Source organism: Pristiophorus japonicus, chromosome 9 (assembly GCF_044704955.1).
Source record: "Pristiophorus japonicus isolate sPriJap1 chromosome 9, sPriJap1.hap1, whole genome shotgun sequence".
Taxonomy (NCBI): domain Eukaryota; kingdom Metazoa; phylum Chordata; class Chondrichthyes; family Pristiophoridae; genus Pristiophorus; species Pristiophorus japonicus.
In genome coordinates, this window is record NC_091985.1 from 161905322 (window position 1) to 161924609 (window position 19288).

The following is a 19288-nucleotide window of genomic DNA, read 5'->3' on the forward strand; positions in this document are numbered from 1 at the left end:
CAATGCCTCAATTTCAAAATTATCATCCTTAATTTCAAATGCCTCCATGGCCTCGCCCCCCCATCCCCATCCCCCATCTCTGTAATCTCCTACAGCCCCACTACCCACCCCCGAGATGCCTGTGCTCCTCTAATTTTGCACACTTGAGCATCCGTGATTATAATCGCTCAACCATTGGTGGCTGTGCCTTCTGTTTCCTAGGCCCCCCAAGCTGTGGAACTTCCTGCCTAAACCTCTCTGCCACTCTACCTCTCTTTCCTCCAGTCTCAGCTGTGGCTCAGTGGGTAGCACTCTTGCCTCTAAGTTAGAAGATTGTGGGTTCAATCAAATCCCACTCTAGGGACTTGAGCACATAAATCTAGGCAGTGTAGTCGGAGATGCCGTCTTTCGGATGAGCCGTTAAACCGAGGCCCTGCCTGCGTAAACGATCCCTTGACTCTATTTTGAAGAAGAGCAGGGGAGTTACCTCCAGTGTCCTGGGCCAATATTTCTGCCTCAATCAACATAACAAAAACAGATTATCTGGTCATGATCAAATCGCTGTTTGTGGGAGCTTGCTGTGCGCAAGTTGGCTGCCGCGTTTCCCGCATTACAACAGTGACTACACTCCCAAAAAGTACTTCATTGGCTGTAAAGCGCTTTGAGACGTCCGGCGGTCATGAAAGGGCGCTATATAAATCCAAGTCTTTCTTTCAAGACGCTCCTTAATAACCTACCTGTTTGACCAAGCTTTTGGTCACCTGCGCTAATTTCTACTTATGCGGCTCGGTGTCAAATTTTTTTTATTTCCATAACACTCCTGTGAAAGCATCTTGGGACGTTAAAGGCGCTATATAAATACAAGTTGTTGTTGAAGAAAGAACATGGTTGATTTTTAAGCAAAGAAGGAGACAGGCAGCAAAGGTTATTTAGCCTTTATACTTACCAGAGTCAGTCAGTCAGTCATTATACAGCGACTAACCACTGGGGGAAATCCAAAGCACCAACAAACCTGCAGGCAGAGGCTGCACCGGGGCACAGAGGCTTTGTAAAAAAAAAGTCCATAAGTAGGCAGGCCACAAATTTTTGGGGGAAAAACACACAAAAGTTGTGAGGAGGAGGAGGAGGAAAAAATTAGGAGAGAGCTACATTTAAATTCTTGCTTGGTGCACACACACACACACACACACACATATTATATAAACAACACACACACACTTTACTCACACAGCTCCTTGTCTGGGCGGAGCAGGCCGGCCCGACCCGACCCGACAGCCTGGGACTGGAGTTAGCGCCGCCCGCCGGCCGGCCGACCGGGTTCCTGGAAGCCTGATTCCCCGAGGGCCCCACCGCCGGGCGGGGTGGGAGCGCCTCCTGCTGCTGCCGCTATTGCCATGGCCCAGCCGAGCCGACAGCCCCGGGCAGCCCACTCTCCGCCGCCGCCGCCGTCGCCTGGCCCCGGGCCTCACAGCACCGAGCGCAACTAAAATGGCGGGAAGGAGAAGCCTGCTCCTGGAAGGTGAGCCGCCCGCCCGCCGGCCGCTTGCTGCCGGGTTTGTTTTGTTTGTTTGTTCGCTGAAGTAAACCACAATGGCCCTGGTATTTGTAAACGGTGTGTGTATGGAGGGGGCTTGAAAGGGAGTTGATTTTTTTTTGTGTGTGTGTATGTGATGCTGAGGAAAGGCTGGTTCCAGACGGTGTAGGCCTTCTTTCTTAGACTGTCTCTCTTCCCCGCCCCCAGGAGTCGAGGATGACTTGCTTCCACACTTAATGTGTTATAAAAGAAAAACTTGCATTTGTATAGCACCTTTCACAACAACCACCGCACATCTCGAAGCGCTTCACAGCCAATAAAGCACTTTCGGAGCGTGGCCACTGTTGTAATGTACGGGAACGCGGCGGCCAATTTGCGCACAAGCTAAACTTCCCACAAACAGCAATGTGATAATGACCAGATAATCCTGTTTTTGTCACGTTGCTTGAGGAGTAAATATTGGCCGGGACACCGGGGATCTTCAAAATCGTGCCGAGGGATCTTTTACGTCCACCTGAGAGGGCAGACTGGGCCGCGGTATAACGTCTCATCCGAAAGACGGCACCCCCGACAGTGCAGCACTCCCTCAGCACTGCACTGGGGTGTCAGCCTGGACTTTTGTGCTCCAGTCCCTGGAGTGGGGCTTGAATCGACAACCTTCTGGTTCAGAGGCTAGAGTGCTACCCACTGAGCTACGGCTGACAAATGAGGTGTCTAATGAGTCCAATGCGGGATCTACAAACTCTGTCACAAGTGGGGCAAATGGTGGTTGAAGGGACGAGTGGGGTGTTTGGTTTGTCGTACGCTGTTTGTGCTCAGCTTCTGCATGTGTGTTCCCGACAGAGAAACTCACGCATTGTTCAACGCCTTCTCATATGCTTCTCCTCCACTTTGAGCAGCCAGGGATTGCTAAGAGTCAGCGGGGACAGACAAGAGTGACAGAAACTTGGATATTTATTAACTGTTCTCACCTGTAAGAAAGAAAGACTTGGATTTATATAGCGCCTTTCACGACCACCGCACGTCTCAAAGCGCTTTACAGCCAGTGAAGCACTTTTTGGAGTGTGGTCACTGTTGTAATGTAGGAAATGCGACAGCCAATTTGCACACAAGCAAGCTCCCACAAACAGCAACGTGATAAGGACCTCCACGTCGAGCAGCTCTTAGGCCAGAGATTCTCAAGAGTCGATGGGGACAGGAGTGACAGAAACTCGGGGATATTTATAATTTGCTCTTTCCTGTAAGTCAACTTTTGGCAAAAAAATAAAATAGCAGCAAATACCAACTGATCTCTCGGTTGCAAGTAGGACATGCTGAACCGTTTAACCTTTTTATATTGCTGCTGTTAACAAGAGTGCTTTGTGCTCTTAAATCACCTCTGGTTTCCTTTTAAAGTTTGGATTAAATGCTACGGTGCACCGACAAATAAGTAGAATAGTACTTGAGAATCTTTCCATGCACAAACAACGTATACATCTTTCATCTTTGGGGAAAAAAAATGCCTTTCCAGCTTACTAGTGCTATTTGGACACATCAGCCTAAGCACCTGGAGTCAGTGGAATAAAAGGATGGGACAAACTGTTTAATCAGCTTCAGTGGGGTTCCACTTAAAATTAATACTCAATTTTTGTTTTGTCTTGTTCTGTCCCTGCTGTTTTTTTATTGCCATGTTCTCCCCAATTGGGAGAATCAATTGTGGTTATGTATTTTTCCATGGCGGCTGTCATAGATCCGTGTTGGGTTGAGGTATATTCATGCTGTAGAGTGAGGTGAATGAGTGTGTGCTATGCATTCTCTTTTCTCCTCCCTTCCCTGTGACCTTTGACATACAGGAAATTGTACACATTGCAACCATGAACAAGCTGCGAATATAACCTTGGGGTTTCAAAGTTCCTTAGCTTGGGGATTTACAAACTATTCCAGGTGTAAGTGTGCTCTTGTTTTTCAAATCCTGTTTCCGATGGGAGCTAAATGTAGCTATGATTCTTTTGAACTGATTGTTAGCTGTCATAAACTAGTTTGTTGAACATTTCATGAAATTGTAATCACACTTCATTAGTATCGTCCTTGGAGGCAGACATGTACAGTTTGTTATGAAAATGACTATTTTCAATTGTTTTCTTGGGTTTCAACATTAGTTGCAAGTATTTTTGTTGTTCTTGGCATCTCAAGAATTGCTCCAGGGCTGAAGTAAACGGTTCATAGAATTATACCCACGGCAAAAAATTGATGAAACTCAAATCTGCATAAAGAATGGAATCAGCGACACAGGATTGTTGCTTTTCCTTAATTCATTTTTTAAAAACACCATCAGCAAAATGTATCGAAAGTTATCTATTCAAGTTATTGTAGATTGTACTCCTTGTCGGGTAGCATGTTGGTGCTTGACATTGGCACTTTTGCCCTTAAGGTGTGGTATGTGAAATTTTCTGATTCTGCATTTGTTAGTGAATGGTGCAGTGATAAAGGGACTTCTGCAATGCAAGCTATGGAGGATACACAAAATCTAAGTGGCTACATAATGGCAAAGTGAGTTGGCTCACTTTTTTTTATTGTAATATAATAAAACTAGTATATCTAGTGGTCACTATCTAATCATCAATTCATGTGTTACGCTGCAAATTTGTTTCATTTTTTAAAGTATAAAGGGAATCATTTGGAAAGTTAATTAAAACACCCTTAATTGACATAATATCCAGAATGTCTAGTGCCTTACCAATCATACATGAGAGAAAGAAAGTCAAGGTTCTGAGCAGCAGTAGGGATTGCAAATAAACTGTGATGTCACCTAGTGTTTAACAATTAAACTTTGTTATCTTAACGGAATAGTTTCTTCTGAACAGCAGAATAATACACTGCATCACATGGTATAATGCTCCAGTTATTATAAAAGTATCATTCAACTTAACATGAGCAGTATCTATACATGTTATATACATCTACCCTGTCAAGCCCCCTCAGAATCTTAGACCTTTCCTTTTTAAGATCACCTCTCTGACTTCTAAACTCTAATGAATGTAGGTTCAACCTTTCTTCATAAGACAACCCCTTCATCTCAGGAATTAATCTTGTGAACCTTTTCTGAACTGCCTCCAATGCAAATATATCTTTTCTTTAAATACGGAGACCAAAACTGAATGCAGTACTCCAGGCGTGGCCTCATCAATACCCTGTACAGTTGTAGCAGGACTTCTCTGCTTTTATACTCTATCCCCCTTGTAATAAAGGCCAACATTCCATTTGCCTTTCTGATTACTTGCTGTACCTGCATACTAACTTTTTGTGTTTTATGCACAAAGACCCCCAGGTTTCTCTGTACCTCAGCATTTTGTAATCTCTCCCCATTTTAAATAATAATTAGATTTTATTTTTCCTACCAAAGTCGATAACCTCACATTTTCCCACATTATACACCTTCACACCTCCAATGTTTCATGCTGTCTAATGAACATTTCTATGTTGCACTAAAAAAAAGGCATTTGTAGTCTACAGAATATCTCTCCAGGAGCAAAAGCTCTGTGGCTGTAATGTCTACAGGCTCTAAATTGAACCTTCCACGACACAAAGCCAGGCTTGTGATCTCCAGCCTGAATAACAGTTAACTTTTGAATGAACACAATAGTGTTTTATTGTCAATTAGACTTTAGCTGTAGAAGGACACTGCTCCTTCAGCAGCAGTAGAATAATACTACATTATGCTTTATATAGTATAATGTCCCTGTCATTATTACGATTGCCCAACTTCTGACTTATCATGACCAGTATGCATTTTATTTGCCACACCTTTCTGCAAATTGGTCAGACTTCAAAGAGGAGAAAAGCCAGTCTTTTCAGAAGTTTCTCCATAATAACCAAGTGCCTATTATCATCATCATCATCATCATCATCATCGGCAGTCCCTCGAATCGAGGATGACTTGCTTCCATGCCAAAAAGTTCACGGGTGTTTCAATGAAGGACCTAAAATTCCAGGTCCGAACTAAATCTTGAAGGGTGGAAGATGCCTGTGTTTGGATTTTTTTAATGTGTGGTGGCCGTTGCACACCAGCCACCACACGGGCTTGACCGAGCTAGGTCTTGGTCCAGTGGCAAGGGTTAACCAGGACGACTGGAGACTAGCTCTGCTGCACGGACCTAGTGTGCACATATATCGCAGTGTGGGCTCTCCTGGGCCCCGATCACATCCCTCTACAATCTCTCTCCACTCCTTCGCCCTGACCTCGCCGCTCCTGCTGGCTGCCCACGCTCCAATCACCGACCTGGATCTTGGTGACATCCCTCTTCACTGCCGTTGCTCTCCTGCTCCAGCACGTGCTGCTCCCTGGAGTGGTGTGCCGCCACACTGCTCCTTCCGCTCCCTGGCCTGCTCCGATGGTGCTCGCAGGCCGGGGGCCGCTCTGCTAAGCAGGTTACAGCTACTGGCTTGTGTGACTATCACAGTGGGTGAGGGCAGAGAAGTGAACGGAGAGATGAAAGAAGGCATTTTTGCAGATCTGGAAGTCTAAAATTTGTAAGCTTCCAACCTGCAAACTTGTCTTCAAAAGGAGTAGTTTAAACTCTTACTGACCACACCCCATGTTTATTCAGCAGGTAGACTTTGTGGCCTAAAGGACGTAGGATTACATCGGGAATCCGGCACAGAACCAGGCCATTCGGCCCAACCAGTCCATGCTGGCGTTTATGCTTCACGCGAGCCTCCTCCTGTCTTTCCGCATCTAACTCGATCAGCATAACCCTCTATTCCCTTCTCCCTCCTATGCTTGCCTAGCTTCCCCTTAAATACATCTACACTATTTGCCTCAACCACTCTTTGGGTAAAGAAATTTCTTCTGAATTCCCTGTTGGATTTCTTGGTAACTATCTTGTATTGATGGCCTCCAGTTATGCTTGTCCCCACACGTAGAAACACTCTTGCTGTATCTACTCTTATAAAAAAAAATCTTTCATAATTTTAAAGACCTCAATTAGGTCGCCCCTTAGCCTTTTTTTCAAGTGAAGAGACCCAGCCTGATGGGTATAATCTCGCATTTCTGGTATCATCCTTGTAAATCTTCTCTGCAACCTCTCCAGTGCCTCGATATTCTTTTTATAATATGGCGTCCAGAACTGTACATATGGTCTAACCAAGGTTCAATACAGGTTTAGCATAACTTCACTACTTTTCAATTCTATACCTCTAGAAATAAACCCGAGTGCCTGGTTTGCTTTTTTATGGCCTTGTTAACCTGTGTCGCAACTTTTAGTGATGTGTGTATTTGTACTCCGAGATCCCTTTGTTCCTCTACCCCACCGAGACTCGCATCCTCCAAGTATTAAGTGACCTCTCTATTCTTCCTACCAAAATGTAATATCTCACTTTTATCTGTGTTGAATTTCATTTGCCAATTATATGCCCATTCTGCAAGTTTATTAATGTCTTCCTGTAACTTGTTGCAGTCCTCCTCAGTAATAACTATTCCCCCCCCCTCCCCAATTTGGTGTCATCTGCAAATCCAAAGTCTAACTCGTTAATATAAATTGTGAACAACTGTGGTCCCAGCACTGATCCTTGTGGAACACCACTACCCAGCTTCTGTCACTGTGGATAGCTACTCTTTTACCCCTACTCTCTGCATCACCTTCACCATAGCAGCAGAATAATACATTGTGCACTAGGTTGATTCCGGGAATGAGGGGTTGACTTATGAGGAAAGGTTGAGTAGGTTGGGCCTCTACTCCAGTGGAATTCAGAAGAATAAGAGGTGATTTTATTGAAACGTACAAGGTTATGAGGGGGCTTGACAAGGTGGATGCAGAGAGGATGTTTCCACTGATTGGAGAGACTGGCACTAGAGGGCATGATCTTAGAATAAGGGGTCGCCCATTTAAAACTGAGATGAGGAGAAATTTCTTCTCAGGGTTGTAAATCTGTGGACTTTGCTGCCTCGGAGAGCTGTGGAAGCTGGGACATTGAATATATTTAAGACAGAAATAGACAGTTTCTTAAACGAAAGGAGGATAAGGGGTTATGGGGAGCGGGCGGGGAGGTGGACCTGAGTCCATGATCAGATCAGCCGTGATCTTATTGAATGGCGGAGCAAGCTCGAGGGGCCGTATGGCCTACTCCTGCTCCTATTTCTTATGTTATATAAAATACTTCTGTGTGCAGGATAATCTGGATTACTGTAAGCAATAAAGAAGATCCTCTACATAAAAGTTGAGAGTACCAGGCACACTGCAAAGTGTCCAAAGTATAAAAGAAAGGCAGTCAGTTCATGCTGAGAGTTCATTACAGAAATATGTTGGTGAGGGAGGTTTGCAGATTAACCTGGAGCTGGAAATTTAGGAGCATCAAGTAATTTTCAAACTTCTCTTGCCTACAGCAATTAACTGCATGTAACTGACTGAGGACATTTGTGGCAAGGAGGCCTTCTGCCCTTAAAGGGATGGGCCAAAGTTAAGCATAGCTGCACTGTAGAACCATTACATGGTACGAGCATATTATGTGACTTAAAGAGCAGTGCCATGGAAAATCCCATGTACACACATTTTGTGTCTCGTCACATTTCCAAGTGTCAACAAAAAAAAAGCCAGTTATTTTGTACTAGATTTTATGGTCTTTTCCCAATGGCAGGAGCTAGGGCTTTTCAAGCCGCTTCCATCTACAGAAATTTCCCTCCTCAATTACCCGTTAATTGACCTCAGGTTATACCTCCTGAGACTTAATCAGGAGTAGTGTCGCACCTTAAAATGATAGGTCAGGCTAAACACAGCTCCATCTTAGCAGCTGAACATCACAACTGGTCCAGACCTGAAGAGGTCCACGTGTTTACATAAATCAATGCCCAGTTGGGTATCATTGTTGAGCCACACTTCAGGTGGAATACTTAGAAATGTAAGTAATTCTGTGTTTTTTGTTTCCTGTGAAGGTAGATTGAGTGTGTACAAATATACGATACCTGGCTAAAGCAACATTTTGGCTAATTGAGGTGATGGAAGAAGGGATGGAGTACAACTGTAGTGGGGAGGGAGTGGGGGTGAGAAGGGGAAAGTGAACTGGAGATGATTCCAGTGAGAAGGAATGATGGGTGAGTGAGACCATAGACAAATAGGATAGTCAGAGACAGGTCTCCAGAAGACAAAATGAGCAAAGTAGAAGAGGGAAACGGGAAGAAAATGCACACCTTTCCACAGAAAGCATTTTATAGTGGAGCTGAATTTTAATTTAGAAACTGTGATTATATCTGCTTAACTTTGAATTGTCACAAACCACTTGGGTCTCGAAGCTCCTTGTCATTGCAGAGAATCTCTCAATTCTCTGTCCTCCTCCTCCTCCCCTTGAGGGTGTTTATTTGTGCTCTGGCATATTTTAAGTGGGTTTGGGGTGGGGGGTGAAGAAAGTTGCATTTATTATATAGTACCTGTATTACATTCTTATGGTGCCTCTGCTATCTCTTCCCTGACGTTTAATATGTGTGGATGCAATCCATCCAAACCAGAGGTTTTAGCCTCTCAATGTTTGATTAGTTTACCAATTATCTCTTCCCTTTCTACCTTAAATGTCATTATATCTTTTTTGATCTCCCCTAATGTCATGCCCCCATGTATGTCTCCCTGATAAATACTGAGCCAAAGTAATTATTTAAAATTTCTGCAATTTGCCGACATTACCTGTGAGTTTATTGTGTGTATCGCTTCGTGCCCCATCCCTATCCTGACTTTTGTTGGTAATGTGTCTGCAAAATACTTTTTTTTTTAATATTCCTTGATAATTAAATTTTATAGTTTCTCTTTGGCTTCCTATCCTTTTCGTATTCTCTTGTCATCCTCTGTTGTCTATGTACTTAGTATATGCCTTTTTCTTTAGTTTCAATTTTACCCTTACTACTTTATTCATCCATACAGTGTCATTACTGGCTAGTTTGTTTGTGCTTTTTAGTGGGATATATTTCTCATGGACTCTCGATCACCGTTTTAAATGCACAGCACAGAGACAAGCCATTCCGCCCAATAGGTCCATGATGGTGTCTGTTATGTCTGTAATGCACTTATGAATGACTCCACAAGGCAATGTGTTGTACTCAAACTGTAGTGACCTTGGTCCTTTTATTTGTAACTCCAGAGTGAGGCACAAACATGGTGCGCAGCCTTTTATACTGAGCCCTGCACACCTTGCAAGTGACCCTCCGGTCTCCCACCGCAGTGCCCTCTGTGCCTCTGCCACAGGGGCAGGAAACCCTGGTCTCCACCAGTTGCACTCTCTAGTAGTGCCAGCATGCATATACACAGTGTAAACCTTATTGATAGTACATCAGGTAACAAGTCTCCATCTTGTGCAACTATACAGTGACTTCACAGGGAGTATATCTATAGTCTGCATATATAACAGTGTTTATGCTCTGCATGAGCCTCTTCCCACCCATCTTTGTCTAACTTCATCAACATAACCTATTTCCTTCCCATGAGCTTATCTAACTTCCCTTTGAATGCTCAATGCTACTCCCTGTGGTAACGAGTTCTACATTCTACCCAGTCTCTGGGTAAAGAAGTTTCTCCTGAATCCCCTATTGGATTTATTAGTTGTCTATCTTATATTTGTGGCCCCTAGTTATGGTGTCGCCTGCAAGTGGAAACATCTTCTCTACATCTACCCTATAAAACCCTTGCATTATCTTGAAAAACTCTATCAGGTCACCCTTCAGTCTGCTCTTATTTTTCTGTTCAATATTTCCTGATCGTTCTAACCTCTCGGTTCGAATGTAATTCTCGTAAATCTTCTCTGCACCTTCTCCAGTGCCTCTATATCCTTTTTATAATGTGGAGACCAGAACTGTTCACTACTCGGCAAGTGTGGTCTAACCAAGGTTCGATACAAGTTTAACATAACTTCTGTGCTTTTCAATTCTATTCTTCTAGAAATGAACCCCAGTGGTTCGATTGTTTTTTTTTGTGTGGCCTTATTAACCCGTGTCGTTACTTTGTGATGTGTGTCTGTACCCCCAGATCCCTCAGTTCCTCTACCCCATTTAGTAGACACTTATTTTCCAAGGAGTATGTGGCCTCCCTATTTTTCCCACCACCTCACACTTGTCTATATTGATGTTCATTTGCCAATTATATGCCTATTCAAGTTTATTAATGTCTTTGTGCTGCTTTATGTTTCCCACCACGGTTCTGTTTCTTTGTCATTAATTTTGTTCCAGTTTATTTTCTCTAGTTCCGTTCTCATCCCCTCAATCAGCTTTTTCCAATTTATTGCTTTGGCCTTTGTCTTTCTCTCATCCTTCTCAATTTTAATTTTAAACCTTTTTATTATGTTATGATTGCTATTGCCTAGATGTTCCCATATACTCTCTTATCTGTTCTGGTTCATTTTCCATTGCTAGATCCAGTAGTGTTCCCCCTCTTATTGGGCTTTTTACATACTGGGTAAACGAGTCCTGCACACATTGTTTAAAAACTCCACTCCCTGTACCCCTTTAGGTCACTCTTGCCAGTTTATTTGGGAGTAGTTTAAAATCGCCCATGATTATTATTTTGTGTCCTTCACTCAGTTTAATTGTTTACAGATTTCTTCCTCCACCTCCTATCCACTATTGGGTGGTCTGTAGTATACCCCTATTAGCGAGTGTTTGATCCCTTCTTATCTTTTATTTCAATCCATATGGATTCTGTTTCTATCCTTCTTCTGTTAGTTATGTCCCTTCTTCTACTGCCATCATGTTATCTCAGCAACCCCACCCCTTCCTTCCCTATCCTTTCGAATGATGTTATAACCTGCAGTATTTATTTGCTACATAGCCATGTTTCAGTTATTCCGACTCCATCTGGTTCCTTGCCAGATTTTTGCCTCCAGTTCCCCCGTTTTATTTTGGATGCCGTGTACATTGCTGCACAAGCAGTTTAATTCTTCTTTCATAGCCGTTCCTTTTACTATATCTTTAACAGTCCTTTTATACTTCTGTTTTCTAACTGTGTTTGTTCCCTGACTGTTACTCTTGTCCCTTCCCTTCCCTTGGTCTAACCTTTACTCTCAGCTCCTATTATCTTCAGTTACTTTCATCAGATCTCCCGCCCGCGCCCCCCTCCACCCCCCCCCCCCCCGGTCTTACAAGTTGAAAGTGCCAACCACAGCCCTATTTATCATTTCTACGAGGACACTGATCCCACTCTGGTTCAGGTGGAGCCCGTCCCAGTGGTACAGCTCCTTCCTGTCCCGGTACTGGAGCCAGTATCCCATGAAATGGAACACCTCCTTCCCACACCACTCTTTCAGCCACCCTTCCACCTTCCTGATCTGACTACCCATGTGGCTCGGGCAGTAATCCCGAGATTTATACAGCATCTTTCACAACCACGCAGTGTTCCAAAGTGCTTTACAGCCAATGAAGTATTTTAGAAATGTAACCACTGTTGAAATGCAGGAAGTGCAGCAGCCATTTGGTGCACAGAAAGTCCCACAGACAGCAATATGATGATGACTAGATGTTTTAGTGATGGTTGAGGGATAAATATTAGCCAGGACAATTGGGAGAACTCCTCTGCTCCCAGTGGGTGTTCGGTGCCCATCAATATCTGTTTGAACCTTGATGATTGTTAGCCAACTATTGAATTGCGGTGAACATCCTTTTAGTCGATTTAGTCCTCACTAGATATCCAAACAGAGATCACTGGATAGGCAACTCTGGTCGATTTTCTCCTTCTTATCCTGTGAGTGTCAACTGCCTAGGCCCTAAACTCTGGAATTCCCTCCCTAAACCTCTCCACCTCCTCCTTTTAAGATGCTGCTTAAAACTTACCTCTTTGATCAGGCTTTTGGTCACCTGTCCTAATGTCTCTTGAGTGGCTCGGTGCCAGAGTCTGTCTGTCTGACGCTCCTGGGGATGTTGTATTATGTGAAAGACGCTAGTGCAAGTTGCTGTTGAGTGCCGAGACCAGTTGCAGTAACCTTGAGTTCAGAAAGTTCAGCATGGATTGGCGATTGAACCTGGTCTTTCTGACTTGGTGCCTTAACCAGTGATCCACTGGGAAAGTTATTTGAAACCGTGATGTAGGAAACAATGGCCCTAAATTGGCGGTCGGCTGCGTAGCTAAGGAGTACACCTCAGAACGGAATCCGCACTTGCCCACTGCTATTGCCCCCTGCCCCCAACCGGAGAAGTTGCTTTGAAACGCTGTGTAGTTTATGCGCAGCGTAGTGGCCCATGGATCCCAGAGGCCCACAGTTGTGCGTAAGCATACCTGTGATCACTTTGAAAGAGCAGTCGTCCTTAGTCCCACATCCCCGCTTTTTGTCCATAACCCTGTCAGTTCCTTATCCTCAAGAACCTGTCCAATTCCCTTTTAAAAATTAACGAAAGGGCAGCGCTCCTTTCACTTCCTGACTCTTGGCCAATGAGGAAACATCGAAATCTCCGATGGGGCAACATTCAGCTTTGCAGAAAGCCCATCAAATTGCCCCTGCTGTCTCTAATTGATTATTGAAGACCCTTTCCTTAGTTTGTGGGTATGCATGATCTTCTTCATGATATTAAACATTCATATTTTCATTTAATAATGTGCATTGTGACTCAAAAGAAGTGAATATGATTAGTAAATGCAAATTATATGCATTTTGTTGATTGTTGACTATTACAAAAAACAGTTCTTCAAATAAAAAGGACTGGTAAGATGAACAAGTCTGAAGTTTTACCTAACCCAAGTAAATTGAAGTTATTTTGATTTGCACAGTTTAACCTAAATGCATAGATAGTAAAGCAATTATTAATGCTTTAGTGCACTTTAGCAGATAGCTAAATGTTTCTGGCCTCCAGTAAGGAACCATAAAACTCGATTTAGGATGCTTTTTATGGGCTGTAGCATAATCCTAGCATTAAATTAATACAATTTTCTCATCTCTACCCCTCCCATACGCTGTGCAACGGGCTCCTATGCCTGTTTGCACCAACCGTAAACATTTTCAGGGTAATTAACGCGCAGTCGATGGGCAATTAGCCCAACTTTTTGCCGGCATGTCATTTCAGTGAAGACCGAAAGTCGCAGCAGATTATCTGTCTATTCGGAACTTGACATGGAATTTAGCACATGCGGAAATCCTGAACTTGCAGTCAGTTTCAAAGGCGGTGTGACGACGTACAGACCACAAATTCAGGGCCATTGTTTCTAATGGGCAGGGAATAAAAAGGTGAGCATTCAGGGTGCTTTGAGAATTCATAGATTCATAGAAACTTGTACACAGGAGGAGGCCATTCGGCCCGTCGTGCCTGTGCTGGCTCTTTGAAAGAGCAGTCGTCCTTAGTCCCACATAGAAACATAGAACATAGAAAATAGGTGCAGGAGCAGGCCATTCAGCCCTTCTAGCCTGCACCGCCATTCAATGAGTTCATGGCTGAACATGAAACTTCAGTACCCCCTTCCTGCTTTCTCGCCATAACCCTTGATCCCCCGAGTAGTAAGGACTTCATCTAACTCCCTTTTGAATATATTTAGTGAATTGGCCTCAACTACTTTCTGTGGTAGAGAATTCCACAGGTTCACCACTCTCTGGGTGAAGAAGTTTCTCCTCATCTCGGTCCTAAATGGCTTACCCCTTATCCTCAGACTGTGACCCCTGGTTCTGGACCTCCCCAACATTGGGAACATTCTTTCTGCATCTAACCTGTCTAAACCCGTCAGAATTTTAAACGTTTCTATGAGGTCCCCTCTCATTCTTCTGAACTCCAGTGAATACAAGCCCAATTGATCCAATCTTTCTTGATAGGTCAGTCCCGCCATCCCGGGAATCAGTCTGGTGAACCTTCGCTGCACTCCCTCAATAGCAAGAATGTCCTTCCTCAAGTTAGGAGACCAAAACTGTACACAATACTCCAGGTGTGGCCTCACCAAGGCCCTGTACAACTGTAGCAACACCTCCCTGCCCCTGTATTCAAATCCCCTCGCTATGAAGACCAACATGCCATTTGCTTTCTTAACCGCCTGCTGTACCTGCATGCCAACCTTCAATGACTGATGTACCATGACACCCAGGTCTCGTTGCACCTTCCCTTTTCCTAATCTGTCACCATTCAGATAATAGTCTGTCTCTCTGTTTTTACCACCAAAGTGGATAACCTCACATTTATCCACATTATACTTCATCTGCCATGCATTTGCCCACTCACCTAACCTATCCAAGTCGCTCTGCAGCCTCATAGCATCCCCGCTTTTTGTCCATAACCCTGTCAGTTCCTTATCCTCAAGAACCTGTCCAATTCCCTTTTAAAAATTAACGATGGAATCAGCTTTGTTAAGGTTCCCACTGCAGGAATCTCTGGAAGAAAAATAGTTTGAATCCCCGATAGTTAAGCGATTTTTATATTCTCATTAGGCCACAAAGTAACTGGTCTTTTGCCACAAACTCCGTTCCCTAGCCACCGACTCCATCCCTCTCCCCAACTTCTATTTGAGGCTGAACCAGACTGTCCGCAACCTTGGTGTCATATTTGACCCTGAAATTAGCTTTCGACCACACATCCACAGCATAACTAAGACCGCTTATTTCCACCTCCGTAACATCGCCCATTTCCGCCCTTGCCACAGCTCATCCGCTGCTGAAACCCTCACCCATGACTTGACTATTCCAAGGCACTCCTAGCTGGCCTCCCACATTCTACCCTTTGTAAACTAGAGGTCAAGTCAAAACTCGACTGCCTGTGTTCTAACTCACACCAAGTCCCGCTCACCCATCACCCCTGTGCTCACTGACCTACATTGGCTCTCGGTTAAGCAACGTCTCGATTTTCAAAATTCTCATCATTTTTTTCAAATCCCTCCATGGCCTTGCCCCTCCCTATCTCTAATCTCCTCCAGTCCCATAACCCCTCGATGTCTGCACTCCTCTAATTCTGCCCTCCTTGAGTATCCCTGATTATAATCACTCGACCATTGGTAGCTATGCCTTCTGTTTCCTGGGACCCAAACTCTGGAACTCCCGCCCTAAATCTCTCTACCTCTCTTTCCTCTTTCAAGACGCTTCTTAAAACCTACCTCTTTGACCAAGCTTTTGGTCACCTGCGCTAATTTCTCCTTATGTGGCTCGGTGTCACATTTTTTGTCTTGTAATACTCATGTGAAGCGCCTTGGGACGTTTCACTGTTAAGTGTTATAAATACAAGTTGTTGTTGTTTTTAGACGGTATTTCAAGATGAACAGGAAAAATGTATCATACTGTCAGATGTTTCTAACCCAGAACCAGGAAAGTTTTTCTTCTGTGCAGAGGCGAGAACAGTTTTTACTTCCCGACGTGTTTTCAGCATCCTCATTTGAGTTTTTGAATTGTCTGTTTGTCTTTCCATGCTCTGCTTTTTCAAAACTTTTTTTTAATCAGCATTGTACAATCGTACAGCACAGCAGGAGGCCATTCGGCCCATCGAGTCTGCGCCGGCTCTTTCGAAGAGCAAGCCAGTTAGTCCCACTCTCCTCTTTCCCTATATCCTTGCAATTTTTTTCTTCAGGTACTTATCCAATTCCCTTTTGAAGGCTACTATTGAATCTGTACCCACCATCTTATCAGGCAGTGCATTCCAAGTCCTAACCACTCATGCGTAAAAAGTTTTTCCTCCTGTTGCCTCAGGTTCTTTTTGCCAATCACCTTCAATCTGTGCCTCTCATTATCGACCCTTCAGCCATTGGAAACCGTTTCTCTTTATTTACGCCATCTAAACAGTCATGATTTTAAACACCTCCATCAAATCCCTCTTAGTCTTTGCTCTAAGGAGAACCCCAGCTTCTCTAGTCGATTCCCTCACCCATGGAACTATTCTGGCAAAACTTTTCTGCAAAGCCTTCACGTCCTTTCTAAAGTGTGGTGCCCAGAATTGGATACAATACTCCATCTGGGGCCAAACTAGCATTTTATATAGGTTTAACATAACTTCCTGGCCTGTGTACTCTCTGCCTCTATTTATAAAGCCCAGGATCCCAAAGGCTTCATTAACTGCTTTGTTAACCTGTCCTGCCACCTTCAATGATTTGTGCACAAGCTCCCCCAGGTCTCTCTGTTCTTGTACCCCCTTTAAAATTGTACCATTTAGCTTGTACTGTCTCTTCTCATTCTTCCCACCAAAATGTATCACCTCGCCCTTTTCTGCATTGAATTTCATCTGCCATGTGCCTGCCCATTCCACCTGTGGTCAATGTCCTCTTGAAGTCTATTACAGGTTGGATCTCCCTTATCCGGGACTCCCTTATCCAGCACCACCCCTCGTCTGGTATGATTCCGGCAGCCGGGGGCGCAAGCACGGAACGTGGCCGATCTCCACCCCGACTTTGGGGCCGTGCCAACACTCGGCCTGCCGGGGCTGCGCTGACATGCGGGGCCACCTGGGGCGCTGACCTCCCCACCCCCCCCCGCCAAACCTCGAGCGAAGAGACCCAGCCTGTTCATCCTTTCCTGACGTGTATACCCTTGCATTTCTGGTATCATCCTTGTAAATACACTCTGTGCCCTCTCCAGTGCCTCCATATCCTTTTTATAATATGGCGACTAGAACTCCAAGTGTGGTCTAACCGAGGTTTGATACAGGTTTAGCATAACTTCCCTACTTTTCAATTCTATACCTCCAGAAATAAACCCTAGTGCTTGGTTTGCTTTTTTGATTGCCTTGCTAACCTGTGTGGCAACTGTTAGTGATTTTGTGTATTTGTACTCCGAAATCCCTTTGTTCCTCTATCCCACCTAGACTCGCCCTCCAAGTATTAAGTGACCTCCCTATTCTTCCTACCAAAATGTAATGCTTCACATTTATCTGTGTTGAATGTAATTTGCCAATTATATGCCCATTCCATAAGTTTATTAACGTGCACCTGTAATTTGTTGCAGTCCTCCTCAGTATTGACTCGCCCCCAATTTGGTGTCATCCGCAAATTTAGAAATTTTTGATTCCAAAATCTAAATTGTGACCAACAGTAGTCCCAGCACTGATCCTTGCGGAACACCCTACCCACCTCCTGCCACTGTGGATAGCTACCTTTAACCCCTACTCTCCGCTTTCTGTCTTGAAGCCAGTTAGTTATCCATTCTGCTACTTGTCCCCGACTCCACATTCTCTGACTTTATCCATCAGTCTATTATGAATGCCTTATCAAAGGCCCTTTGAAAGTCTAGATAGATTACATCTACTGCATTTCCATTGTCTACTCTCTCTGTTACCTCTTTAAAAAATTCAATGAGGTTGGTCAAGCAAGACTTTTCCTTTTGAAATCCATGCTGACTAGTCATTATAATATTTTTGGTATCTAGATAATCTATTTTCTCCTTTTTTAGTAGGGATTCTGTTATTTTTCCTTCCACTGATAAGGTGATTGGTCTGTAATTCCTTGGACATGTTCTATCCCCTTCTTAAATATAGGTATTATGTTAGCTATCTGACACACCTCCAGCACTAGACCTTTTTCTAACGAATTATTAAATATGTGTAGCAATGTCTCTGCTATCTCTTCCCTAGATTCTTTTAAATTGAATGGATGCAATCCATCCGGGCCAGGGATTTTATCCTCTTTGAGTTTGATTTAGTTTATTTAATATATCCCCTCTTCTTTTTTTAAAAATTTTAAATACACTTATCTCATTACTAATCTCATCATCCAGTGTCATGTCCACCTGTTCTATGTTCCTGAGAAATCATTATTTTGCTTCAGTATTTAATATTTCTGCCATCTCTCTATCTTTACCTATGGTCTATCCCTTAATGGCCCTATTCCCATCCCAACCTTTTTTTATTGATGTGCCTGTAAAATATTTTACTCTTTTGTTTTATGTTCCTTGATGATTTAATTTCATAGTTCCTCTTTGCCTTCCTAATAATAGTTTTCTTTTTACTTCTCTCCTAATCTAACTTCTTCATATTCTCCCTTATCATGCACTCCCCTGCTGTCCATGTACTTAATGTAGGCCTCTTTTCTTACACTTAATTGTTCCTTTATGACTTTATTCATCCACGGAATCTCATTAGTGATTAGTGTGTTTTTTCCTTTTAGCGGAATGTTTTGTTCCTGCACTCTGTTGAACACGTTTTAAATTTTTCCCATTGCTATTTTGCATAGTTTTTTTGCCAATATTGTTGCCCATTTTATTTTCCCAAGTTTCTATTCTCAGCCCCTCCAAAATCAGCTTTTCTCCAATCTATTAACCTGGTTTTCGTCTTGCTTGTGTCCTTCTCAATTATCTCTACCCCAGAGAGCGGTGGAGGCTGGGTCATTGAATATATTTAAGGTAGAGATAGACAGATTTTAGAATGATAGGGGAGTTGAGGGTTATGAAGAGCGGGCAGGACAGTGAAGTTGAAGCCATGATCAGATCGGCCATGATCTTATTGAATGGCTGAGCAGGCTCGAGGGGTCGAATAGTCTACTGTTCCTATTTCTTATGTTATTATGTTTATCATCATATATTTTGGTCACTTTTGCCTAGATGTTCTCCTACTTTTACTTCTCTTATCTGCTTTGGTTCTTGCACGTATTTATAATTTCCCTGCAATGCTGCTCCTCTAGTGGTCTATAAAATACACCACATAGCATATTGTTTACCTCCAATCAAATAGATTCTGCCCTTCACCCCCTCTTTCTAGCACGCTAATATTTTCCCTAATCAAAACTGCTACCCTCCTCTCTTTTTTTTCCAATCCTTCCTGGATACAATACTAGGAATATTAAGCATCCCCAATTCTCTCCTTTTTTTGAGCCTAGTCTCTGTTATCACCACTGAATCATATTCAACATGGCTATTTGTGCCTCTGGCTCACCAATTTATTCACTGCAC

The 19288-nt window shown here is 43.5% G+C and overlaps 1 protein-coding gene across 4 annotated transcripts in view; it reads left to right on the forward strand.

Moving 5' to 3' along the window:
• The first annotated feature begins 948 nt into the window (after positions 1 to 948).
• Positions 949 to 19288, forward strand: part of senp6a (SUMO specific peptidase 6a) — a 190548-nt gene continuing 172208 nt past the window's right edge. For all 4 annotated transcript variants that reach the window (XM_070890015.1, XM_070890016.1, XM_070890018.1 and 1 more), the window contains exon 1: positions 949 to 1498. In XM_070890015.1, coding sequence (XP_070746116.1) covers positions 1468 to 1498 — 31 coding nt within the window. In that variant the 5' untranslated portion in view covers positions 949 to 1467. The remainder of the gene's footprint in view (positions 1499 to 19288) is intronic.